Source organism: Aptenodytes patagonicus, chromosome Z (genome assembly GCF_965638725.1).
Source record: "Aptenodytes patagonicus chromosome Z, bAptPat1.pri.cur, whole genome shotgun sequence".
In the NCBI taxonomy this organism is placed as follows: domain Eukaryota; kingdom Metazoa; phylum Chordata; class Aves; order Sphenisciformes; family Spheniscidae; genus Aptenodytes; species Aptenodytes patagonicus.
Window position 1 is genome coordinate 36,713,915 of NC_134982.1, and position 26,771 is coordinate 36,740,685.

At 38.4% G+C, this 26,771-nt stretch overlaps 1 protein-coding gene across 1 annotated transcript in view; it reads right to left on the reverse strand.

Annotated features, from left to right (window-relative positions):
- Positions 1-8,278: 8,278 nt before the first annotated feature.
- Positions 8,279-26,771, reverse strand: part of TTC39B (tetratricopeptide repeat domain 39B) — an 83,694-nt gene continuing 65,201 nt past the window's right edge. Inside the window, exons 11-19 of the mRNA XM_076363397.1 lie at positions 25,919-25,986; positions 25,772-25,831; positions 25,302-25,463; positions 24,126-24,217; positions 21,849-21,969; positions 19,589-19,700; positions 16,148-16,265; positions 13,093-13,209; positions 8,279-12,052 (exon numbers count right to left, since the gene is read on the reverse strand). Coding sequence (XP_076219512.1) covers positions 11,956-12,052; positions 13,093-13,209; positions 16,148-16,265; positions 19,589-19,700; positions 21,849-21,969; positions 24,126-24,217; positions 25,302-25,463; positions 25,772-25,831; positions 25,919-25,986 — 947 coding nt within the window. The 3' untranslated portion in view covers positions 8,279-11,955. The remainder of the gene's footprint in view (positions 12,053-13,092; positions 13,210-16,147; positions 16,266-19,588; positions 19,701-21,848; positions 21,970-24,125; positions 24,218-25,301; positions 25,464-25,771; positions 25,832-25,918; positions 25,987-26,771) is intronic.

Below are 26,771 nucleotides of genomic sequence, written 5' to 3' on the forward strand. Positions count from 1 at the left end.
CCCGCCACGAGAAGGATCCCTCCATACTACCTGTGTGCAGCAACCTACCAGATAGACTAAGCTTGAGGTCTGGTGAGCCTGAGGTCTCCTGTAAATATGTTGCTGCCAAAAGCAGGTCTGTGATAGGGATTTTTTTCTTTAATGGGGACATCTTGCAGTGTTTGGCATCTTGTTTGTTGTCTCACCTGTCCCTGCTCATAATGTCTCCCTGCCATTAAGCAGGGCCACTTCAACACACAGCCACCTTGGAGGGAATGTGAACCCACAGCAGGCAAAGCCAGGTGCCGAGGGCATGGGCTGCTCCCCTTGGTACACACCAATATCCCTGGTGCTTCTGTCTTCAACACGGAGCACTCTTCCCCTGCATTGCAAGTTGCTGGACTGTACATACACCATCTGCTCCCTCCATTTACCTAGCAGAGGAAGAGGGCTGTGCAGAAACCAGCTGACTTAGGCTTGAGTCTTCATAGAATCGGGAGAAGAGAGAGAAGATAACTGGGTCTTGCTGAGGGTGGGCAAAAGATGTAGAGGAGTGGGGCAGGAAATTATCATTGAGCAAGACCACCACCCCCCACCACCCGTCCCAGCTTCTCTCCTCCAGATATGAACCCTGGGATGGTCCAGACCCACAGATGGCATCAGTCCAAAAAGGAAGGCAAAGTCTACTAGTGATCTACTAGGACAGGCTGGATCGATGGGCGCAGGCCTATTGTATGAGGTTCAACAAGGCCAAGTGCCAGGTCCTGCACTTGGGCCACAACAACCCCATGCAGCGCTACAGGCTTGGGGAAGAGTGGCTGGAAAGCTGCCTGGAGGAAAAGGACCTGGGGATGCTGGTCGACAGCCAGCTGAACATGAGCCGGCAGTGTGCCCAGGCGGCCAAGAAGGCCAATGGCATCCTGGCCTGTATCAGAAATCGTGTGGCCAGCAGGAGTAGGGAAGTGATCGTGCCCCTGTACTCGGCACTGGTGAGGCCCCACCTCGAAATCTGTGTTCAGTTTTGGGCCCCTCACTACAAGAAGGACGTCGAGGTGCTGGAGCGTGTCCAGAGAAGGGCAACGAGGCTGGTGAGGGGTCTGGAGAACAAGTCTTACGAGGAGCGGCTGAGGGCACTGGGGTTGTTTAGCCTGGAGAAGAGGAGGCTGAGGGGAGACCTCATCGCTCTCTACAACTACCTGAAAGGAGGTTGTAGCGAGGTGGGTGTCGGTCTCTTCTCCCAAGTAACTAGCGATAGGACGAGAGGAAATGGCCTCAAGTTGCGCCAGGGGAGGTTTAGATTGGATGTAAGGAAAAATTTCTTTACTGAAAGAGTGGTGAAACATTGGAAGAGGCTGCCCAGGGAAGTGGTGGAGTCCCCATCCCTGGAGGTATTTAAAAGACGAGTAGATGAGGCACTTAGGGACATGGTTTAGTGGACATGGTGGTGTTGGGTCGACGGTTGGACTCGATGATCTTAGAGGTCTTTTCCAACCTCAATGATTCTATGATGAAGGGCCTCTTGTCCCCTACAGAGGTTGGTACCTACAGAGTAAGATTGAGGAAACAAAACTTTGTTCAGTAACTATTATTTTCCAGCCAGATACTTCTGTCCTCTGTGTTGTCTGCTCGGATTGAATTGCATAGTGCTCAAACCCCTACCTCCAAGCCTCAGAAGAAATTATTTTAAGTGGCCTGTGGTCAGGGTCAGCTGTCACTAAGGTATCTTCACTTTGTGACTAAATAAGCAGTGAACAATCTTCCCCACTGCTGGGTATTTTATCCTACTTTGTTTAGAACTAAGCCCTTTCCTAAGTCTATGAGAGCCAATTTCACTGGTTTTGAAGGAACCAAAATGCATGTATCTGAGGCTGGAATTTGTCCCTTAAAAGGCTCAGACACAGTATCGTGATTGTTAGCAAACAGCTGTTTTCAGATCTGCTCTTAAACAAATCATATGATGTAAAATACAAATATTGAAGAACAAAGGAGGTGTAGGGAAAAGCAACAAAAAGTAAAACTCTGGAATCCTAAGACCCTGGCTGACAAACAAGTGCCATCTTAAACAAAAACAGAAAATAAACACAGGCTAATAGAGTTGGAAATCTTGGTTAAAAAACTAAAAGCCTAATCTGAGGTGATTGGACCGGCAAGATCATTAACAAGAAATGCTTTTTATAGTAATGCTAGGTATCATTAGATGCCTAAAATTGTACATGGAATATCTTAGGTGCTTAAAGGACAAACACTTCCCTAACCAAGTCTGTTACAGATTGAAATTGAAGTCCAATCAAAAATGCATTTCATTTTCTTAATTCAAAAGCTTATGAATATCCACAGGAATATTACTGGGGGGGGAGGGAGGAAGGGGGGGAGGAAGGAAGAAAGGAGGGGGAGGGGGGGAAGGAAGGAGGAGAAAAATTACTTAATGGACAGAACCAGAAAGGAAGACCCCGAACTTCCCACTCTCCCAGCACACACATGCTGGTCAAACATAGATTTATCAGGCAAAGTAGAAAGAAGAAATTGTCACCCGCCCTCCTCTCCATCCCCTTATGCCCCATCTAGAGAAACTAAGCAGGTCCCCCTGTGGACGTACTCATCCCTCCCAGGTGCTGTCTTGGCATATCAGCATAAGGTATGTAGGGAATTTGAACGCTGAAGAATTGTTAGCTTTATGTAGTAGTTGGACATGTAATATAACTATTATGCCATTTATAATTGTATTATTTTATCGTCAGAAATGCTTAGAGATGTTGTTCCCCCCCAGTGTTTCACTGATGGTTTAAAATTAAATAACCTAGCCTGAAAATCATCCAGGTCACAGCAAGCATGTTAGCATAAGCTGCTCTCATGAAGTCAACTGGTAAGATATAAACATCTTTTTATTATAAAAAGAGTTCAAGCTCTTTCTCAGTGGCTTATGGAAGGCATCCTGGTCTCCCAAAACTTTGACTACCTACCCAAGTCAGGAAAGAACAAGGGATTAAAACTCCTTCTTAGCCTGTAAAATGGACAGTCTCTTTGGTTGGATTGTATTGGTAAACCATCCCCCTCAACGTGCCAGACAATCACCTCCAAATAGATAGCACACATTTTTGGATAGAAACAATTTATTATGTAGTGAAAAATACAATTGCTGTAGTCATATCAGCTTCTGTGTCAAAAACTCCCACAATCCACAGGAGAACAGCTTCAAAATTAAGTGTAAAGGTCCAGAAACATTACAGATTTCAAAGGTAATTAAACAGCAAGAGCTTATAGGACCATTGACAGAACATTAACTAAAACAGCTGTTCAAAAATTTGGAAAAGACTGTTTTATTAGGATTCTGAAAAAAGCTGCACTCTATTATCAACTCATTTCTAGCTTTTTCTATAGGATGATAGGCTCTATTCTCTATATCTTCTATTCAAATTGTTGCTGCTATTAATTCACTAAGTGATTTATTTATTTTTTTAATCCCCTCAAAATGCATGCAAGTATTAAACTCTGCTGTAGTGGAGAACAGACAGTTTCTATGAAGTCTATATAAACCCTGTTTTAAGAACAGTGCTTTTGGGAAAGCTGCTTATTCTAGGAAAATCGTGCACTGGCCCTGGCTACAGCTGATGTCCATAACACAACTAGACTTGGCTGAGCAGCATTTCAGACTGTTAAGAACATCTGTAGCTGCCAGCAACTCATTTATACTAGGATTCTTACTACAGTTAGTGTCAGTGAAGCTGAAGCATCTTACAAGGCGGGGGACAGGTGCCCCCCCAACCTCTAATTTTACACTGAAGACAACACAAGTAACAATTTAAGACCAACTATTTTCATATCAGTTGATTTAATTTAATCTAATTTAGCCATTAAGTCTGATCAGTATTGATCCTCATTTGAGACACCTGCCCTAAACTTTTCTCTCCAGAGGTCCTCTGAGGACACCTACAACAGATGCCCCAAAGTTCAGATGGATATACGAATCCCACTTCACATCTGTATGTAGATGACTCTAGTTCTAACCCAGAATGAACACAATGAATTTTAAATAAAGTCTTGCCAAGTCAGTCAGAAATTCATAAAAACAAACTTTCTCAATTAACTTGGAAAAAACCTAAAACCATTACACGTTTAAGATCTGGCATTACAAAACTTCCATGTTTTTTCCACAACTTAGTATGTTTTTCAGACATCTGGCATCCTAAGAAATGGCCATTAGTCACAGTTCTGCAAGGTTTTCGCACAGGCACAGAATCCTGTTCAGGCTGTACTGATGACAGACAGAAAGCCTTCATACAGGAACTCAAAACAGCCTTTCTCTGCAATTGTCAACAGGGAACTCCCAACTACATGAAATCAGCAACTGTCTAGCTTTCAGGAGTTGGAAGGCTTTCAAGACTTCAAAGTAACTACTGTATATCAACTTTAGTTTGCAATTCGTACATTGTTCCTTTGAATAGAGGCCCTGTAAGAGCAGAATTCACTCTCCATAGCTCCTTCTCCCTAATTTGGCCTGACAGGAGGTCTATCCTCATCAGCTCTTTTCTTAAGCACAAAAAAATGTTTTGTTCTGCATTACCTCTGGATCATATTGCCTCCTTTTAGCCAGCCAAGTGATCACTCTGCACTCTAATTTTTCTTACTTGACACCTTTCTATCACAATCACATTTGCTTTACCTTTTCACATCATTGTTTGGTCCCACAGTCTAACATGACATTAATGGTTTGGGTGCTACAGAAATCCCTGTCCAATATATCCCTACTTCTACCCCATTCTTATCCTTCACACCCAAATTTCTCCTGCGTTTTCTACCTTGACCTTTTCCTAATGGCTATCCTCTTTCCCATCTGAATGGGGGCAACTGCTACAGCTAGCAAAGACAAGCAGGTATCTCGGTTCTGCGTTATTCCAGGGAAGCACAGATACTAATGACAGACAAAAGGTTTTTCTTTGAAGGCTCTGCTACCAATTTCAGACAGTCAGGCAGACAGGTAAGAATAGGATTCCAACCCAGATGTCCTAGGCAAGTAATGAAAAATTCAAGGAAGAAAAATAAAAGCAAAGCGATGGCTCTGTTTTTCCTTTTTAGCTTCAGAAGTGTCCAGAAGGAAAACAGCTGCCGACAAACTTCTCACTGTTCCAAGTGGGTTTCACACACCAGAAACACTGGGCATATAAGAGTTTTCAAAGTCCACCCTGACAAAATTTCCAGATGATGCACTGGAGGGCATTCAGACTGGTAGACCTAGCAGAATCTCATTTAGTTGCATAGGTAAGTTTCCTGAAGTTAAGGAAACTTGCTTGTATCAGAAAGCAGGAGTTAACTTTCCACTTTTGTCCTGCCAATGTCAGTCACTAAAATTTAAATTCAGTTTTGCAGTAGACCCAAAACCAATTGGTAGCTCTATGCAACATACTATTTGAGCAGCATATCAAATAAAAAACACAGCAGTTTTAATATAAGTTAACAGAAAAAGATAGAAATTGGAACATTCACAATGTAAGGCCCACCAATTTACCAAGTGGCACTGAAGACTATGCACTGGAATTGTTTAGACAGGAAAAGATATAATCTGATTTTAATTCGATTGCCTGACTCCAGAAATCCCAGAGGTATCAATGCAGTTACCCTTCACTTACAACATGTTACCAGAATGTGAAGCTAGCTTATTTGGCTCTTCTTCAGATTTCCTTAAGAGGGTGACTTGTTCAATAAGCAGAACTCTTATTACTCAACAGCACACAGTATTCCGGCTGCAGATTCTAATTTTCAGGCAAGGTTTGTTTATTTTCTTCTGCTTAAAGTATTAAAATCTTAGTTTGAAGGACAGCCACAGCATATTCTGTAAGTTGTTTCATATTCACTAGATGCTAAAACATATGGATCATTGACCTCCAGAGTATACTGCATTTTAAGTAGCATCCTGTTTAACTGTTCATCTTCTATAGAGACCTTGAACTCCCCACAACACGTTCCACTTTCAGCCCTTTTCCTTTTCTTTCAGCTCACAAGAATCTGATTTAAAGCAGCTACCACTTCAAAGATTCATTATGCAATAGACACAATGATTATCATCTTATTTGTAGTATTGAGTGGAATTAAATAAATTGCTTCCACAGAATATGTACAGCCTAGTAAAATTCATGTAAAATACAGGAGGAACACTTTCCATTTGGGTTGTGAAAAGAAATCGATCTTGAACTTTATTTGTATTACACACAAAACAAGTGTAAACTTTTCTTTCAATTGGTCTTCTATCCAAGTGTATAAAACAATGAATAGTAGGTGAAAAAACATCTAACATTTTCTCATTGCCAACAATGATGGGAAGTTTTGAATGTTCCTATGTAAAAACAAATGCAAATTGATTTGAAGCAATTACATTAATGTGACTGTAGAGTTTGGAAAGAGATTTAAGGCAAGCATCTTGTCAAAGTAAAGCTTAAGCATGCACACTCTAAGCCATATAAAATTTTAAATTACAGCTGGATTCCTTTGTAGAATATTGTTTAAGTAGGTTCATCAATGCATGCAATACAGAAGCTCTCTTAAAAGAGAGATAAATAATCTAATCAAGGCGGGTTGGGTGTTTTGGATGGAAGTTTTATACCTATACCTCAGCATATTTAGACATTGTTTTTCCTGGACATAAGCTCTATCCCCTTGAGTAAAACTGTATTAAAAATAAAACCATACTTAAATCCATACTGCCCTCTTTTCTACATCAAGTTTAATTCTGAAGATCTCCTAATGCTCTGAAACAAGTTAAGCCTAACATAAGCTATGTAAGTAGCATTAGCCTAATCTTACATATCCCTCCACCCTGATTTTAGATACTGTAGTAAGAACAGGTCATTTAAGCATGTCAAAAAAGTCCTATACCCATTTTACAGTAAGGAAATTAAGCTTCGAGATCCACATTTACATGCTCAAGTATATAAGGATGTTAACCTCTCAAGTGGGATTTCAGTAAAACCTTAACAGTTTTCCCACGCAGTGGCACATCATTAACACTGAGTATTCTTCATCCTATGGCTTCAGATGAGGTAGGTATTTAATCTTGCCCACTCAACTTGGATGCTCCAACTACAATTTTTATGTTACAAAAGCATGGCACAGACCACAAACACCTCCTATGGCTAATGCATTTGAAGAAGTTATCTCTTTAAATGAGTGACTAAATCTAGGAAGGTATTCCTAGCTATTATTATTATCTGACATGTGCTTCCCCACAGACTGGAACTGCATGCTTACACTTCTACAAAAAGGAGAATATGTAATTTTGCATTCATTAAACATTGAATCTGCTATGCTAACCATAGGCTCTGATTTTTTCCAGAGGCTACTCTTCTACAAAGTTCAGGGCTGCAATGCTTAAATTTCTTTATGAAGCTGTCTCCTACAGGATTTATTAAAAAATGAGTAAATGACAAGACTAGATTTAAAAAAAAAAAAAAAAAAAAAAAAAAAAAACAACAAAAAAACCCACAAACCACCAAACTGAGCTAAGGTCCCAGCACTGCTGATATCCTTCCCTTGGCTGGAAGACAGGAAGTCCAAGTGCTGACCTGATCAGATGGCTATAGCTTAGACTTATAAATGTAACATAACTTCTGCCAAATACATGAATGCAGATGTAGTTCTTATTTTTGTGCTTGTATCTTTCTTCAGTGTGTCTTTTCATTCTTCTATTCAGTGTACTTCCTGTATTCAATACTCTGCAAGTTTGTAATGCTGGGATTTTAAAAGAATCCTCTGTCTAGTTCTCACTGAATTTAATGACATAACTGATAACAGAATGAGTTAGTTATTAATCACTCCTGTATTTTATACCATTTAAAGGTACTATGTGATCTCTGGTGAGAAATTAAGACTAAAGTAGCTTATTTTATATTTGCTATCTACATTTCAAAAGACCCTTTATTCTATCCTAGACCTTGATAGCTTTGTACAACCTCTCAGCCTGGACAGGTTGTATAAAAGAGCTATATGCCCAAGATAGCGTGTTTAAACTTGAGATCAGGCCTGCCTTGTTGATACTGTTTTGACAAATCTCAGCTGAAGGTTCTTTATGCACAATTAGAATACAGTGCCAAATTCAGCACTCAGTAGCACAAGCATAAAATGTGATTTATTCCTCTGAAGCAAGGATCTGTTCCAGTGCATCACAATGAACATTTCTACATGCTCTTAAAACCAGAATGCACTTCATCATCCCTCATCCTCCATTGTTCTGACCTTGGTTTTACTCAAGTACTAGATATGAACATGTGCAAACGTCAATAGTTTAGAAGCAAATAAAACGCACCACCAGTGCAAATATAAATATTCTTTGTTGAACTATGCAGTATAAGAATATACAGAAACAAAAGGACATTAAACATTAAGATTAGTAATAATTGCAAAGTCTAAGTTGGATTTGTTTCAGGAAATTACTTTTTATATGTTAGTTGGCAAGGTGTTCTAGAAACATAACAGGAACTGATTATTGTACATTTTTCTGGCCATAAGGTGCTAAATACAGCTGCTACCCGTGTGTATTAGAACAGATATAAAACAATCTTTAATCAGCTTTAACATGTATTTTCTTTCGATTTTTGATAAAAAGTGGTGAGCTAGGACTTAAAAACCATTAATACAATGATCTTTCACCAATAGACTAAACATTTGAATGATATGCACAGACACAAGTATTTTGTAATATTTTCTAAGTAGACAATTCTTAATCAAAGAGAAGCTTTGTCTTATAACCAGGCTACTTTATTCCTCACCTTAAAAAATATACATCTATTATCAGAAAGATCAGAATGACCTTTTGTCATAATATCACTTGCTTAAACTTAAGCTTGCTTAAACTAAGGATTTAGCTTTGCTCTTGTATATATTATAATTACTACTATTGTCAATGGAGGTTATAGCATCATAGGTAAATGCTCAGCTTTGCTCAGTTTCAAAGTTTCAGCACATTATTCAAAATTCCCATGGGACATGAGCAAGTGAGGTGAAGATTATAAAGAGCAGTAAGACTAAATCAGCATTGTATTTAAGACCCAGTACAGTATACAGCAGGTAAAAAAAAGCCGAAGACTTTTCATCCGAACTCTTAGCCACAAATCACTTAACTTAGACATAATGTACTAAAACAATACTGCATCAGTGACGCATTGTGTCAGGGAGACATGCGCTTCTTCTGCAGCATTTGGAAGACAAAGCATCTCTACAGCTCTGCTGAGACCTACCTTAAGTGAAGGGTTCCAAATCACACTCACACATTTGTATTTCCACTGTTAAAAAGTTGGAAAAAAAAAATCCAGAATAAAGCTAAGAATCTTGATCAATCGGGCTTTAACAAACAAGTTTGGAAGAGCAGCACAGAAAAGGAGACGAGCTGTAAATAGTACTTAGGCTGGGGACCTCAAGGCATCAAAACACTACAGAGAGTATTGCAAAATTGTGTTGATATGCCTGTTCTCTGCATGAATGCAAAAAGGCTGATCCCAAAAGAGACAGTGTAACATACACAGGGTGTTAATATTGACTTTGGAAGGCTGAACTGAAGAAAACAAAATTCTCTTTTACTCTCTCTGCAGTCAGTATCATTATCCCTGAAAAAAGTACACTGCTACATGACACTTTGTACAAAACTTTCAAAAAATCAGCTTCTAAGGAAGCTCACTGTTTACTTTTTATTAATTTTTATTTCTATCCCAAATCACCCATAAAATACTAACTGTAAGACACTCCCCACAAAAAAAAAAAAAAAAAAAAAGAGATCGGAGACTACTTTATGCTCCCTCCTGAGAATCTGTAGTCCCAGTTAACTCTTCTGTAAAGTAAGTTACTATTTGAAACACAAATTATAGAAGTTCTACCGGCAATTGTTTTCACCACCTTTCACAAGAAAATGAATTGGTCCCATTTGATTGCTACAATCCAATAATCAGATTAAACCAAAATAATCCTAAAGTGAACATGTAAATACCCAAAGAGGTATTCAAAGTATTGTCTGAAAATATAATGTACAGCATTTTATTTTTGCTGCCTGCAGCTTATAATCAGATATGTATAAATCAGCAAGTAATTAGAGAAGTCAGTTGGTAGCATATGCTAATCTGTTGACAAAAAGACAAATATCTTTTGTACTTTAGCTACAGTCAATAGAATGTATTTTAGAATAAGCATGCTGCATTTTATCAGTGATTCAGTGTCTCAGGTATCTAAGCTTCAAACCTACATGTGTATAATTTTACACAATAGTTTAGTTATGCATTTACAATAGGCACAAATCCAAACCAGTGAAGGCAACAGACTTTGGATCAGGTTTCCACTTTGAAAGACCCATTATGTTTATTTAGCTAATATTTTTTAACTCTTGCTTCACCTGTAAGTATGCCACTGTATTACAGATTTATATGCAATTAAATGACTCTTAGTTATAAAGTCATAAAAGAAAGCTGTGCTCTCAGTCACCTGAGAAGTATAACTATAGCATTTACATTATATTGACTGTTTAGTTAGAAACTTTCAGTTACTCATTTACTGAAGACACATTTTTCACCTATTTCTTTTGTTCTGTTTTTTCTTGGGTGGGAGTTAAGGGCAAAGAATCACATACAGGAGCATAGTTACTATGAATTTACTGTGCAGAAGTAAATATACTGGCATTAATAAAATATGAAAATGGGCAGGTTTTGCAATAATTAGTGAAAGAAATCAAGTGTATTCTTATTTTTAAGAATAGACAGCAGAATCTGCATATATATGAATTGGGAAACTCAATTTGATACTGCTGTTCACGTATTAATGTGAAAAGAAAAACACATGCACTTATAAATGTATCAATTTTACTACACATTTTTGGTAGAAAGTCGTGATTAGAATATCCATTTTCTTAACTCCAAGTTTAAAAGTGGAATCACTTTTTGATGCACAATCAACTTGCATTAGAGTTATTCCCATTATTAGGAAAATAAATAAATTCTGCAATTTTTTAATTTATTTTGGTTGGAATCCAAGAACAGAGAATACCAACAAGGGGGTTAGTCTTCAAATATTAAAAGATGGCTTCAAAAAAGGGAAAGAACAATCCCTTCTCCAGATCCATGACAGGGAAGATGGGAACCAATCAGTTTCAGTTGTTCCAAGAATTATTTGGGGTAGACATCAGGAAAAATTTCCCAGTCTTTTCCCACTGGGAAAGACATCCTGTGTAAGTTACAAAATCTCTCTCAGTGCAAGTTGTTTTTTAAAAAAACAGGTTAAACAAGTCTGTCAGGAAGTACGTAAGACTGTTGATTCTGCTTTAGGACAAGAATACAGAATACATGATCTCTTAATGTCCCTAGCAGCCCTGCTTTTCTATGACTGAAAAATATCCCCTGTAACCACTTACTTTGGATGAAACAAACCTGCAAAGACATTATACTTGTAGCCCTGCTTAACTTTATCTGACAGTGTAAAAATATTGCACTTCAGACAGGTTCATTTTGTTCCAAAAATGAAATTAAGTCAAAGATGATGAATTTTTCCTCTGGAACACAAATTTCAGAATATGTTATGCCAAATGTGGGTAAGGTTATCTACAGACATTGCATTTTGTTCGAGGCAAAAAGGTCTCAAGCGTACTGCAGACAATCAAACCTTCAAAAAATGCAGAAATTATCACCAGTTCCACTGCATAACCAGCATCTGTTTTCATATAAAAAAATAAAGTGTTTGAATTAAACTTTATTGCACCATCAACTTTTTTTAAAATATCCCCATTCAAGTCAAATATTAAATTATTTTTATGAAACAAAATATAAGGTCTTCTTTAAAGTATCAAGTAGATATAGTATATGCGCTATACAGAAAAAGAAGGAATGACATACATCAAATCAGATGACAGAAAACAATCATTAGATTGGTTCTTTTTCATGATTAAAAAAAGATTGCAAAAAGATTGTGTAGGCTATTGTATGCATTTTATGCATGAAAAGCAGCCGCCCTCATTCAAGGTGTTGAAGCAGGTGACACCTTCAAGCTGTCAAGTGCTGCATGAATTCTGAAGTGCAACCTGGACTCCATGGAGTATTCTTTGTAGTTGTTTCTGCAAACAATAAAGTTATTTTAAGAAAAACATTTTTGGCCTGGATTGTTTCTACTTCATACATGCACTGAAGTACCGAAGTTAACAGCCTTCATTCCTTCAACAGAAAAGAGGTTGATACACAGTTGAGTTATGAGACATTTAAACCTACATGCACAAACTGAGCAGAGACTTATACCAGTACTAACAATTAAATATCCTGATAAACTGAATCCATGTCTTAGCATCTCTTTCACTTATTTTGATCCTTTCAACAGCCCTCCCAATTACTGAAGTTTGCTGTGAAAAGACAAGCTAGAAGACTACAGAAAAGAAAGGCTGTTAGCTGAAAGTGTATGTTCAGCTTCAAAACACAACTCAGCCAGAGTAATAAAACACAGGGAAATCACATTATGTAATCAAAAAAAGGCAAAAAACTACTATGTTTCTAAAAAGGTTTTAAGAGATTGTTTCTAACTCACATTTACAACACTACTGCATGGTTGATATACTTCACTGTACACACAAGAGGCAAATTCTACCCCATACTAAAATCTGCAGATGAAGCAAACATGCTGCTCTGCAGTAAATTTAGCTCTCTACTGCTCTTCTGTGACAGGATGTGAAAGGAAAAAGGGAGGTGGTCAGAAGCGTACTGGCTTTTAACCTGCTCCCACTAACACCTTTACTGCAGCAGACATAAGCCCCCCCAGCTGCTCTCTGGGACAGAGGTGGTATAGATCCTTTCTCTGCACTCCCCAGCTCCATCCCACGCATGCAGTGGAGCCTCAGCATCACTGAAGCCTAAATGAAAAGGAAACTTTTTGCCTTCATACTGTGTCTTGTTTGATATTGTCTACTCAACTGTGTCTTAAGGATAATGTTTCTTGAAACTGTAAAATTCAACTGTATCAGACAACTTTTCCAAGTCAAGAACACAGATTTATAATTACTTGTATTTTGCAAAGGGATGGCAGGAAGAAAACACACATGCCTCCATTGCTAAAGTTACTCAGTTATTCCTCATCTACAGACTGATACAAATAAAAAAATCCACTTACTTTGCAGTTTCTATGTATCTTATTGCTTTTTCTCTCTCATCCTGTTGTTTGTACAGAAGACCCAACTCATACAGGGTGAATGGCACCAAGTAACTATCATATTTTACTTGCTTCTCACTAGAAAACCAGAAAAACACAGAAGTTGTTAATTACAACCTTTCCTTGAGTGACCAGCTAACTTTTAAATGCAATCACTGCCTGTAAAAGCACATGGCCATAGAAAACACTCTGGAACCTTTTTTACTGGTTAACTCTGTGCACATTAATTATACCTGTAAAGAGTGGACATAAAATACTGCCAACATGACCTCTAGGAGCAAAAAGTTATTCTTTCCTACTTCCAGTTTGTATCGTGGTATGTTACCCAAACTACCATGAACACAATTCCAAGACTGGGACCCTATTGTGTGACTTACAGTTAAAAAAAAAAAACCACCATCCAAAAAGATAATGAGATAAAAACAACATTCATTAAGTTAGGTAGTATAATACAAATACTTCTTTCCCACACACAGAGTTGAGACCCCCTTACCCTAGGTTGCCTGAACAAATCAGCAGAGAAGTAAGAAAATTCAACTTTTCCTCAATACAAGAAATTCTCAGAATCACTGTGGCTGGAAGGCACCTCTGGAGATCATCCAATCCCCTGCTCAAAGCAAGGTCAACAGCAGCAACCTGTCCAGGACTGTGTCCACCTAGGTTTCAAATCTCTCCAAGCATGGAGACTCCACAGTCTCTGTGGACAACCTGTGCCATATTCGACCAACTTGCCAATAAAAAAAAAAATTCTCCTTATGTTTAAACAGTATTTCCTCTATTTCCATTTGTGCCCATTACCTCTCATTCTGTCACTGGGCACCACTGAGAAGAGTTTGTGTCTGTCTGTCTTTTTTTTTTTTTTTTTTAAATAAAACCCATGTTCCCTTCAGGTAACCCTTTCAGGTCTTCTCTTCTTCATGATGACAGCCAATTTCTCAAGGCTGCTCTGAATGGCAGCACACCCACCTGGCTTATGAACCACTCCTCCCACTTTGTATCATCTGCACATTTGCTGAGGTTGCATTCTGTCCCATCATCCAGGTCCTTAATGAAGATGTTAAAAACTACTGGCCCCAGCATTGAACTCTGCATTATTCTACTGGTGACTGGCCTCCAGCTGACTTCATGCTCCTGATCACAGCCTTCAGAACCCAGCAGTTCAGCCAGTTTTCAATCCACCTCGCTACCCACTTATCTAGCTGAGACTTCATCAGTTTGTCTGTGATGATATTGTGGGAGACAGTGTCAAAAACCTTTCTAAACTCAAGATAAAGAACATCCACTGCTGTCCCCTCATTTACTGAGCCAGTCATCTCATTGTAGAAGACTGTAAGTATGGTTAAGCATGATTTCCCCTTCATAAATCCATGCTGACTACTCCTGATCACCTTCATGCTTTTGGAAATGGTTTCCAAAATTATTTACTCCACCTTCCCAGGGACTGATGAGAAGCTGACTGGGCTGCAGTTTCCCAGATCCTCCTTCTTGCCCTTCTTGAAGATAGGGGTGACATTTGCTTTCTTCTGGTCCTCAGGAACTTTCCCTAATTGCCATGACCTTTCAAAGATAATGGAGTATCACAATGACATTGGCCAGCTCCCTCAGCACTCATGGACATACGTCCTATGCACCTAGGTATGCCCAGTTGCCATGGACATATGTATGTCTGGTCTGTTCACAGTTTTCCTAACCTGACCCTCCTCCATCAAGGGTAATTCTTGCTTGTTCCAGACTTTCCCACAGGTTTCATGAATCTGGAACTCCTGAAAGCTGATCTTGCCACTACAGAACGTGGTGAAGAAGGCATTGCATATCTTGGCCTTTCCTGTGTCTTTTATAATCAACTTTTTGATTCTTATCTGGATAGAATAACATCAACCAATATTGCAGAAAGAAAATGTTCACAACAAGCACTGGAAAAGCTCTCAACATTTTGAGAGCAACACTTCTAGGCAGCTCATCCACCAAGACAAGTCTTGATGCACAGAAAGTGTGTATTAAAGCAGGGAGACTGCTTATGTGATAAACAGCCTTAATGTACTGTAGCAGTGCAAGAAATATAGAGAATAAAGCTGACCAGAATGTAGATATTTAATTTACCAGAAAACTTCTCCTCCTCCCCATGCAAAATATCTGCTTTATGAAGAAGTGTTGTCTGAAGATTTTTGAGATGTCTCAGCTCTAAAAGCCTCCACTGTGTCAACTACCTTTGGAGCAAGATTTTCAGAAACAGCATTCCTTTAACTTGTAACCAATCAAAACCCACTGCCCTGTAACTTGCGAAGTGCTTGACTAAACTCATTTGGGATCTTAGAAATGGCAAGAGAAGGCGAGATGGCAAGAAAATGATAACAAGCAGTAGAACTATATGTAACAAATTGTCCTTAAATATTACTTTTTCTGAATTATTTACTAGAAAAATTGTGTGTATAAAAACTGCTTTTTCAGCCTAATTACTCTAAAAATTCTAAAAAGTTTACAGCTGCAATCAGTACATGATTCAATATTATATAAAGAAAAGTTATTATAGTAGATACGGATCTGACACCTAAAGCATTTAATAAATCTGTAACACAGGAAACTCAAGTTTTCAACTGAAACAAGTATCAACAACAACAATTTCTCATATACTAGAGAAGCATTAACTACTGAAGTACTAAATCCTGAAAGAAAAACAGGAAATCCATGTGAATTATCTTTACTTATATTGATAGTTCTGCAAATATAAAGATACTAATTCCAAATGTATTTAGATAAATGCGTTACCAGTCCGTTTGATTTATTTGGTCTAAAACATCATATTTACACAAAGCTATATGTTATTGCTAGAGAAAAATATTAGCAAAGTTTTGTGGTTCTCCAACTAGTTTCAGAGGTATTTTAATTCCAGCTCCTTAACAGGAAGTTGAAGTTTAATTATTCAAAATTCTAACATGACAGCTTCTACAGGAGTATCAGAAATTTCACCCAAAGCTACAAAATATAAAGGTTAAAAGTCTGTTTAAGTTATTTTTACCTTTGAATTACTTTACTGAAACACAGTTCAGCTTGCATGAGTCTTCCCAAGTGTTTCAGGCAGAGGCCCTTCAGTAACTGCAACATGCACACATCATCCATATAGTATTCACTGCGATCTGAAAGTAAAAGCGAGATACATCAAACAATTTGAAGACAACACAAAAAGGAAAATTAGATTTTTCAGTAGGGAATATGTATTCAGACTCAGGACCTTGCTTCTCAGATTTTATACCTCAAAACATACATAACCTTCAAGCACAATTTTAAATACTGTCTACTAAAGAAGATGTGAGCATAACATCTGTATCTTTCTCTTTAAAGATACAGACTAAGAAGAAATAAGAACAGATTGAAACATCCAGATATTCCCCAGTCTTCTGTATCTGGAAGTCAGTACAAAGCAGGCATAAACTGGTATCAGTTAAAGATTTCTGTACTTGTAACATTTAAAACAGGAAGCAAAACCTACAATGAGACTGAAACCTCCTCCGCACCACATTATCTTAATAGCTTCCCCGGTTGCAGAGCACTGGCAGACCTCCAGTAATGTAAAAAGCACAAGAACACGCTAGGACTCTGTCCTGCAAAACTTTATGGAAGTATTATCTGGCAGTACAAATTCAAGAAAGTATGTTTATTAGTATTCCCATCATCTCTAATGATTAAGAAGCTTCATTAGTAGTGTACAACATTTGGAAAATTCAAGGAAGTTTTATGTTCAATAGGACTAAAAATATCAGATGAAAAAGCTTTTGAGAAGCGATTCAGAAATATAACCTTACCAAGTGTGGTCCTTTTTTGTTGCCTTGGTTTATAGCATTTGCTGGGTGCACGGAAGGAAAAGAAAGGAAAGAACACACGTATGGATAGACAGATGGCGGCACATACATTAACAATTCAGGAAGCAAAACACTCTCCCTTCAGATCATGTTGTTTACAACTAATTACCAGCTCTCTAAGGTCATGTTATTTTTTTTCTTAGTAGTCTGCCAAAAAAATCCTACCATTCTGAAACATGCAAGACTAAAGCATCTTAGAATTCAGTGAAGTGCTTTGCCACTACATTCAGGCTTATTTCTGTCTGTGTTTAAACCCAGAAAGTCTCGATATATAATAACTGACAGACTGCACTTTTAGTGACAGGTAGAAGTGCAGTGGGCGAGTATTTTGCATTCCCTCTAGCCTGTTTTGCTAGAGTAAGGTATTGGATTCATGTGACTGTCTCCTAAAGGACTCATTCATTGAAATTACTCGGGGCAAGCACTGATGTTGGTAAAAGCTTGCCAGTCTTTAACAACTTCATCTAGTATCTCCCTGGTATTTCCCACAGGAAGGAAAGCTATTATGCCAAAACACTGACAGTAAATGACAGTAAATGCACAGGCCAATTTAATACAGACAACCTTGCAATAAATGTGGGAGAACCACCTTCCTGCAGTCCTCTGTTCCAGGGGAAATATCATTATCAGGATTATAAAACACACAAGAAATGAATTTTTCTTGAAATTACAAATTCCTTTTTATATCTTGGAGATGACACAACTGTGGAAAAATAAGATTTCCAAAAATCCTGAGGGGAAAAAAAAAATCATTTCTAATGTCCCTCATCTGTTCCTTCTACCATCTCTATTTTCAGCTCCATACAACATAAAACCACTTTCAATCCCTGACAGATTCCTTGCTGTGCCTGTTCACTTGAAGTAAATGAAGTATCAACAGCTCTCTCTAAGAAGTCTCAATCCCTAAATGACCTTTGTGTATAATTAACACACTTCTTTACAGCACCTTAGCAGTCCTTTCAAGCTATCTAGTACTGATAGCTGTCTCTTAAAATAATATTGTATCCTTGCCACACTCTGCTAATAGCCTTAATCACTTTCTTTGGGTCTCAGTTCAGCAGCAATTCTGGTAATCAGTCTTTATCTTGTCTGAGTCCATATCTTTAAAAGCAAATCAGGCTCACAGATGCAAAGTCCAGAACAAAACTACATTTGACTGCAGTTATTACTAAAAAAGATATAGAAAGCATAAAAACCAAATATACTTTCAGATTACATCCTATTTGTAAACTGCATATTTCCATAAGAAAAACATTCTGGATTTATTTCTGTTCTTTTTATTTTGGTACCTTGTGCATCTCTGCTTAGGAATTTGACAGGAAATTTACTTCACTGTTACAACTGATTAGCACTTACAATACAAGCCTCTGCATGATACAGCCCCCAGTTCCCAACAGCTTCTGCCAGAACACTCCGCACAGAACTCATGGGAACATTACTTTATTTGCACGTCTTGCATATTGCTACATTTTGGTTTTAATACAACAACAAAAAAAGGAAAAACACTTAAGATTTAAGAGGCACACTACTGATTCTGCAGAAAGGTGAAGAACAGTAGAAAAAAAAAAATTAAGGGACCCAATTCAGTCTTGGCATTGCAAGTCACTCTCATTTAGTTTGTTATACCATCCAGACTTTACCACTATGAGTTTCTTATATGTCCTTGTACAATGTCTGATGCATCACCTCAGTTTATATGTAAGTCATAATTAGATGTACTTTTACATTTCATAATTAATGTTTTAATCATGTGGCAAAAGTAACTTTTGCTAAGTTGTTGATAAGTGTGATTAAAATCTGGGTCCAATAGAAATTACTTTTAGTGAATTACCATTAAAAAAAGTTTCATGTGCGAAAAGATAATATTTATTCATTCTAGAAGAACTCAAAAGAGAAGTCTACTGAGAAGTTCACATGACAGATGACAGCACTCGCCTGATAAAACCTGATAAAGCCAGGCACTTCTGCAGTAAACCTGTTGTAATAATGGAACTTAAGTTCCTCTAGGAACTTAATAATATGGACCGATTCTCTAAACATTATCCTAAACATCTATGCTTCAAATACATCAAGATCGAAAGCCATGGTCAAAGTTTATTTGTTAAAAATGTTTTATTTTACAACTAGCAAACATGTTTCATTTTGCCAGAAAGTAAAAAACCAGACTCATGCATACTACTTCATTACTTCCTTTATACTTAGTCATATTCTGCTCAGTATGTGTCCTCTGTAGTAAAGTTAAAGTGTGGTGTAAATTGGTTTAGAAAAAGTGTTTTTCAGGCATTTAAGAAATTAGCGGATTACTTTCCAAGAATGCTCTCAGAGACTGGAATGTCTTAGTAAGAATCAGTTAAGTTCTGTAAATAATAACCTCACATCCTCGAGTTTTCTGTATCTTTCTGCAGCACCAATCAAGCCGGATAAAGAACATATTGAAGGACCACCGCTAACTTTCATGCAGCTCCGAAATTTCTATACTCAGATTTAATAGCACATTGCCTGAGTCAACGCTTACCTCACAGAACATTAGTAGACAGAAGCAAAGAAAAATGTCAGCACTTCTTACCAGCTTATTAATTCCATCTCAACTGATCACTTACTAGTTTCATTTTGTAGAGCAGTTTCTTCTTTTTCAATTGTTACCAGTAAGTTTTCAGTGAGGTCTGCTCTTTTGCCCACAATTGCAAAGCCATTCCAGACATACATCATTTCCTGGAAAAAAAAAATAAACAAGACAAACTCATGGAATTGTATAAATATTTAACTAAAGAGTATCCCTTGGAAGGCTGTTATGGAACATTTTAGAGTACATAAAAATACTGCCTACAAAAACTTCTTTTAAACAATATGAAAGGCTTCAAAGCCAAAAGACTCACTGTTGAGAAGCCCATGAATAAAAGTATCTGTACAACTTCAAATAACCACTCACAAGGAGTACAGGACATTGTAAACTTGCACGTAACCGACAAAGACAATCACATTTGCCTTAATAATCATTTAATTAAAGTTGCATAAGAGTATCTATGCATAGGGGACGCAAAATGACACTGAATGTATGTGGGCAAAGTTAACCTGGGTTTCTAAGTTTTGAATGTTTTGACACCTTTTTAATGGATTCTATCATGTATTTTCATAGATCTTTAAAACCAAAACTGAACAGATTTTATCATGTGATAGTTTACCATCACCCATGTAACACATCAGCAAAACTGGGTATTCTGGGTTCAACTTGTGGGCTCTGCCATATGCAGAAGTAGCTTAAAGTAGTTACTTCCTACAGGATTACAGATAAATTTGTGTGTGTATTTGTGGGTGTGTGCATGTATATACAGTATATATATGCGTGCACCCAAACACACAGTCGTGCGCATTTATATATAGATGCTATAATCTATAGGCTGTTACCTTCCACGTGGAGCAACACTGGAAGTTGATAAAACTTTCTGGATAAAAATGTGGTTCCAGTACATACATCCAACAACACACTTCCAATATAATTCCTACAAAATCTTACTTTTAAAAAAAGAAATCAAGGCAAATCCTGGCACAAAGCTTCCCAGATGCTTCAGTATAATAGTAAGCAATATGCTTGTTTCGATGCATTAAATATTATCACATTGTAACACATAAAGAGAATATGTTTACAGAGTTAATGCTAACCAATACAAAACTTCGTGAAATCTTTACTTAATCATCGCAAACACAAGAGTATCATTTGTTCTACAGTATTTGAATTGTAATTACACCTCTGAAATATGAAGCCTGATGTCATTCTGAAGCTGACACAATACATTGTTGAAATATTTCGCTTACATTTGTGCTGTAACTACGTGGGTTTTCACAGGGAGAAAAAAACTGGTTCTATCAAAGTCTGAAATAGTGTTATTGACACTATCAACTACATTATGCTAGGTTTGTTTCAATTCTGTAGTCCTGCCTAATTTATGCTTACTGCAGTAACACCACACAGTTTATTTTTACTTAACCCATGATGGAAAAATTCTTAAATGAAAAGATACTGGATTTGACAGCAAGACCAAAGATACATACTCACAACTAAATAGCATTATGCTATACAAGCCCAAGACAACTTTATTACTTTGGTCTTTATATATAATTGAGTATATAATTAATTTTAAAACTGACAGATTAATTTTCTTTGGACTCCTCTTTCTATATCAATGAGCTTTAACATAAGAAATTCCTTCTCAAATTATGTTTTTCATCTTCAGTTGTTGCTAAATTATCCATGTATAAAAATTTTAGCGTACACACACGCAAAGTATCATTGCTGTGCACACATAGACTGTGCACTACTACTGCCTCTGAAGTTAAAAGCATGGGAAATTAGAATAGCATTAGTAAAGTATCATTAACTTCTGCACATTTTAGTCAGACTCAATATAAGAAAAAACAAAAAAACCAAAACACCACTCTTCATTTTCACCAGAAGAACAGAAAGTGCTGAAGTACTCCTTAACTTCCTAATGAGTCTGGAGGACAAGGACTGAAATCCTACCAAACTGAAGAACATGAACACATATGCTAGAAACCCAATGCAGGTTTCTAGCTGAAAGGTGACTTTCAGCCTGATGTGGCAACAGCAATCATTCTCCGTATGTGCAAACTTTCACATGAAAAATCTGGCTCTGGTTTTGGACTGCTAGTAGCTGGTAGCATGATCCAGCCCCTAGTACATTTCACAAAAATCCCATCGCATGAGTGCAATAATTCTCTAAAAAAGTAATTAAAAAAAATGCAGACATGTACTACCTGATAATATTATTCTTTCCCTGTATAATGAGTTATACTTATTTTTTTTCTATTTGAAAAGGACGAAAAGAAAGCAAGCATAAATACCAAGGCGGGTAATATCAGCTTCACTGGTTGAGAACTTGCATAGCGTCGAGCTTTCCTTACTGCAAATTTCTCAGTTGGGATAGATTTTCCTGCAATTCTCTGTTTTAGACCATCCACTTGTCTACAAGGAGGGAAAATGGAAAACAGAAGTTGCTTTATGTAATTTTTATTTCATCTTATTTCATTTAGTAAGATTTGCTGTTTGCCTCTGAAGTATAACATCTTAAATTGTTTCACACGACTTAGACCGTAGGACATATGTTTGCTGATAAAAGCAGCTTTTTTAATATTCTGATGCTAAAAGCAAAGATAAAAACTGAAATGTTGATGGTTATAAGTAGGAAGTAAGTCACGCAAGACAAAGATCATAGAATCATAGAATCATTGAGGTTGGAAAAGACCTCTAAGATCATCGAGTCCAACCGTCAACCCAACACCACCATGCCCACTAAACCATGTCCCTAAGCGCCTCATCTACTTGTCTTTTAAATACCTCCAGGGATGGGGACTCAACCACTTCCCTGGGCAGCCTGTCCCAATGTTGAACCACTCTTTCAGTAAAGAAATTTTTCCTTACATCCAATCTAAACCTCCCCTGGTGCAACTTGAGGCCATTTCCTCTCGTCCTATCACTAGTTACTTGGGAGAAGAGACCGACACCCACCTCGCTACAACCTCCTTTCAGGTAGTTGTAGAGCGCGATGAGGTCTCCCCTCAGCCTCCTCTTCTCCAGGCTAAACAACCCCAGTTCCCTCAGACGCTCCTCATAAGACTTGTGCTCCAGACCCCTCACCAGCCTCGTTGCCCTTCTCTGGACACGCTCCAGCACCTCAACGTCCTTCTTGTAGTGAGGGGCCCAAAACTGAACACAGTATTCGAGGTGCGACCTCACCAGTGCCGAGTACAGGGGCACGATCACTTCCCTACTCCTGCTGGCCACACGATTTCTGATACAGGCCAGAATGCCATTGGCCTTCTTGGCCACCTGGGCACACTGCCGGCTCATGGTCAGCCGGCTGTCGACCAACACCCCCAGGTCCTTCTCTGCCGGGCAGCTTTCCAGCCACTCTTCCCCAAGCCTGTAGTGCTGCATGGGGTTGTTGTGGCCGAAGTGCAGGACCCGACACTTGGCCTTGTTGAACGTCATACAGTTGGCCTGGGCCCATCGATCCAGCCTGTCCAGGTCCCTCTGCAGAGCCTTCCTACCCTCGAGCAGATCAACACTCCCGCCCAACTTGGTGTCGTCTGCAAACTTACTGAGGGTGCACTCAATCCCCTCATCCAGATCATCGATAAAGATATTAAACAAGACCGGCCCCAAAACTGAGCCCTGGGGAACACCGCTCGTGACCGGACGCCAACTGGATTGAACTCCATTCACCACAACTCTCTGGGCCCGGCCGTCCAGCCAGTTTTTGACCCAGCGCAGAGTACACCTGTCTAAGCCGTGAGCTGCCAGCTTCTCGAGGAGAATGCTGTGGGAGACGGTGTCAAAGGCCTTACTGAAGTCCAGGTAGACCACATCCACAGCCTTTCCCTCATCCACTAGGCGGGTCCCCTGGTGATAGAAGGAGATCAGGTTGGTCAAGCAGGACCTGCCTCTCATGAACCCGTGCTGGCTAGGCTGGATCCCCTGGTTGTCCCGCTCATGCCTTGTGAGCGCCCTCAAGATGAACCACTCCATAATCTTCCCCGGCACCGAGGTCAGGCTGACAGGCCTGTAGTTCCCCGGATCCTCCTTCCGGCCCTTCTTGTAGATGGGCGTCACATTGGCAAGCCTCCAGTTGTCCGGGACCTCCCCTGTTAACCAGGACTGCTGATAAATGATGGAGAGCGGCTTGGCGAGCACCTCCGCCAGCTCCCTCAGCACTCTCGGGTGGATCCCATCCGGCCCCATAGACTTGTGAGTGTCCAGGTGGCGTAGCAGGTCATTGACTGCTTCCTCTTGGATTATGGGGGGTTCATCCTGCTCGCCGTCCCCGTCTTCCAGCTCGGGGGGCCGAGTACCCTGAGGATAACTGGTCTGGCTGTTAAAGACTGAGGCAAAGAAGGCATTGAGTACCTCAGCCTTTTCCTCATCCTCAGTGACAATGTTCCCCCCTGCATCCAATAAAGGATGGAGATTCTCCTTGGCTCTCTTCTTATCATTAATATATTTGTAAAAACTTTTTTTGTTGTCTTAAAGATACTCAACTTTTGTTGTCTTAAGATACTCAAGTCAAAAACTTTTATATGGGGGAAAAAGACTGCACATCTAGTTGCTTTATAAATGTTTACCTGAATAAAGATACAATGTCCTCACCAGTCCTTTTCAAATCATCCTCTGGAAGCATACATAGAATTGCTGCCTTCTGGAATACATACATTGCCTATTTCAAAAAGAAATAGCAACATATTACCACATCTAATTTGCTGTGTTCAGTCAATACACTAAGGACTCAAATCTCCCACCCTGCTTGCTGCAGCAAAGTGTTTCCAGTAATTCTCAGGCAGGTGGAACTATAGAAGTTTAGCATTTCCTTTGTCACATAATTTATGCTATAATTTTATTTTCAACATATTTATTAATATTCTAAATAAATGAAAATGCTAAAGGTTGTCTCCTGCAAAGAACAGGACAATTTATTATGCAAATCACTGATATAGAGATGAGGTTAAATGACGTAACTATTCTAAAGTCCATTACTGTTATATGATCTGTTACGTGTAGAGACATGCCTGAAAAAACAGAAGAAAATATCTGAGTACTGATTCAAGGAAAGTTCAATAGCTGGACTTTGTGGAGAAAAAAGAAACATCCATAATTCTATTCAAGACATTTGCACTTCACGTTGAATATACTGTTCTCTTCCTCCTTTGTCAAGAATTGGATGCATCCCCTTTTCCAATAAACATAATAAAACAGTACCTTAGAAAGGAACGGACAAAAATGATGTATCAAAAATTATTTGCACATTGTGCTTGGTTCATACTTCAAGAAACATTTTTACAAGGAAAAGGTAGATACACCAACTTTTCTCGTGAGACCGTGTCTCCAGCAGCCTTCTCATTTCATGTCACAAAGCATCTGCTGAGTAGGTGTGCTCTCATCTGTTTATAATCAACTAACAAACACAGTTTCTTCAGCCAAGTTTTCTTAGCAAGCATTAGAACTTGACTTGAGATGCAAGTTAACCATTTTCCTCTCCCTCTTCTTTCTCACAACTCTACAAGTACCTCGGTTTTTAGGGGGGCTGAAGCATTGTTAGTTATGGCTCTGGTGCTTCAGAATGTGAAATTCAAACTCCTCCTTAACCACCCCACCCAGTTAAACCTACCATTTCGGTGCCATTGTGTCTTTGCTTATGGGTTTCAGAAGAAAGCAGAAAGTACACTTACTGTGCGAATTGAAATGCAAATTTAACTGTGGAGAGGCTACACGTATATCATAACAACATCCACCTACCCATTTACCTTAGACCACCTGTTCTCTTTGCTGAGCAGGTCTGCATACCGATATGCTTGAAGCCAGTTCTGCTGATAGGTGTAGCACCACATCAGCTCCCAGTAACAGAGATGATGAATCTGTTTCCACTCTTGCTGGGCTGCTATGCATTCTTGGAACCTCAACTGCGCCTACAATGTAGTTAAGTAAGAATGATGAAAATTGGCTCAACTACAGCTCCACATGAGAGCCATGTCTAATTACAGAGCAAATCCTTTCCTAGCACCCAAGTGGAGAACACCTGACTAGTAAAATGAGATAAACTTCCCTTTCAGTCTTCCCTTACAGAGGGAGAGAGATGGAATCAATATTGACACTGAACATGAACAGGGGTAAGAGCATAATTATCCATCCAACTAAAATAAGTTACTTTTAGATATTTTTTCCCCAAGTTGAACACTGAACAAATAAAAACCTTAAAAAGAAAACACTGATTTACCTTTTCAAAATTTCCTTTCAGTATATCTATTCTGGCAGCATAAAATAGCATAATGGAACCCTTGAAAGGAGATGAGAAAAACACCCAGTTACTATTTTAAGCTTAGGGAACTACATTGCTGTTATAAAATTTATTGAGAATACACACATTTGGAAATTTCTGGAGATAGGGTTCGAGGAGACTGTCTGCTTCCTCAAGGTTGGCTTCCCCTGTACCTAGAAAACGTAACAAACCAACCTCAATGTACTTAAAAAAATGAGTTTCACAGATTAAGATTTTGGTTTCCAAATCATATTATGGCATGAATAGATTAATGGATGACTGCTTTTATGCAAAAGCAGAATTATTTCATCACATTGTGTTTCTATAAAACTGAGTTCTTGTCCTGAAGGTACTAAGTGCTTTTAAGATAGTAAATGTCTGTAAGTAGAAACAGAATAGAATATACAAATATTCTTTAAACTGTTCCATTACAGATCCTAGTTATATTTTTAAATCCCTTTAAATTGCTTTAGCAAGTTAGGAAAATATTCCTCAGCTGCCTCCTTTCCCAATTTTGAGCTCAGTAATGAAGTACAGGTGATACTGAAAGAAATGAAGTTCTCCTTAATTTCCTGATGAGCCTGAGGGACAAGGACTAAAACACTTCCAAACTAAAAGAACATGAAAATGTATGTCAAAGATGCATACAGAATTAATGATGACTTTTAGCCCCATGTGGCAAAAGCAATTAATTCTCTACATGTTTGAACTTCCAAGTAAATTGTTTGGGAGTACAGACTTCTTTCTGGAGATAGTTTTCACAATATCTGACATTAATTTATGGATAAGGACTTGTCTGAACTTAAAAGTGGTTTGTGATGTTTTGCTGTTGCATGTTGAGACAGCCCTGTAAATGGAACAAGATGTTGGTATAATGGTATCTACCCTCATTGTTTCTGCAGACATAGTTTTGTCAGTCAGAGATACTCATTTCAGATCATAATTAAGTATACAACAA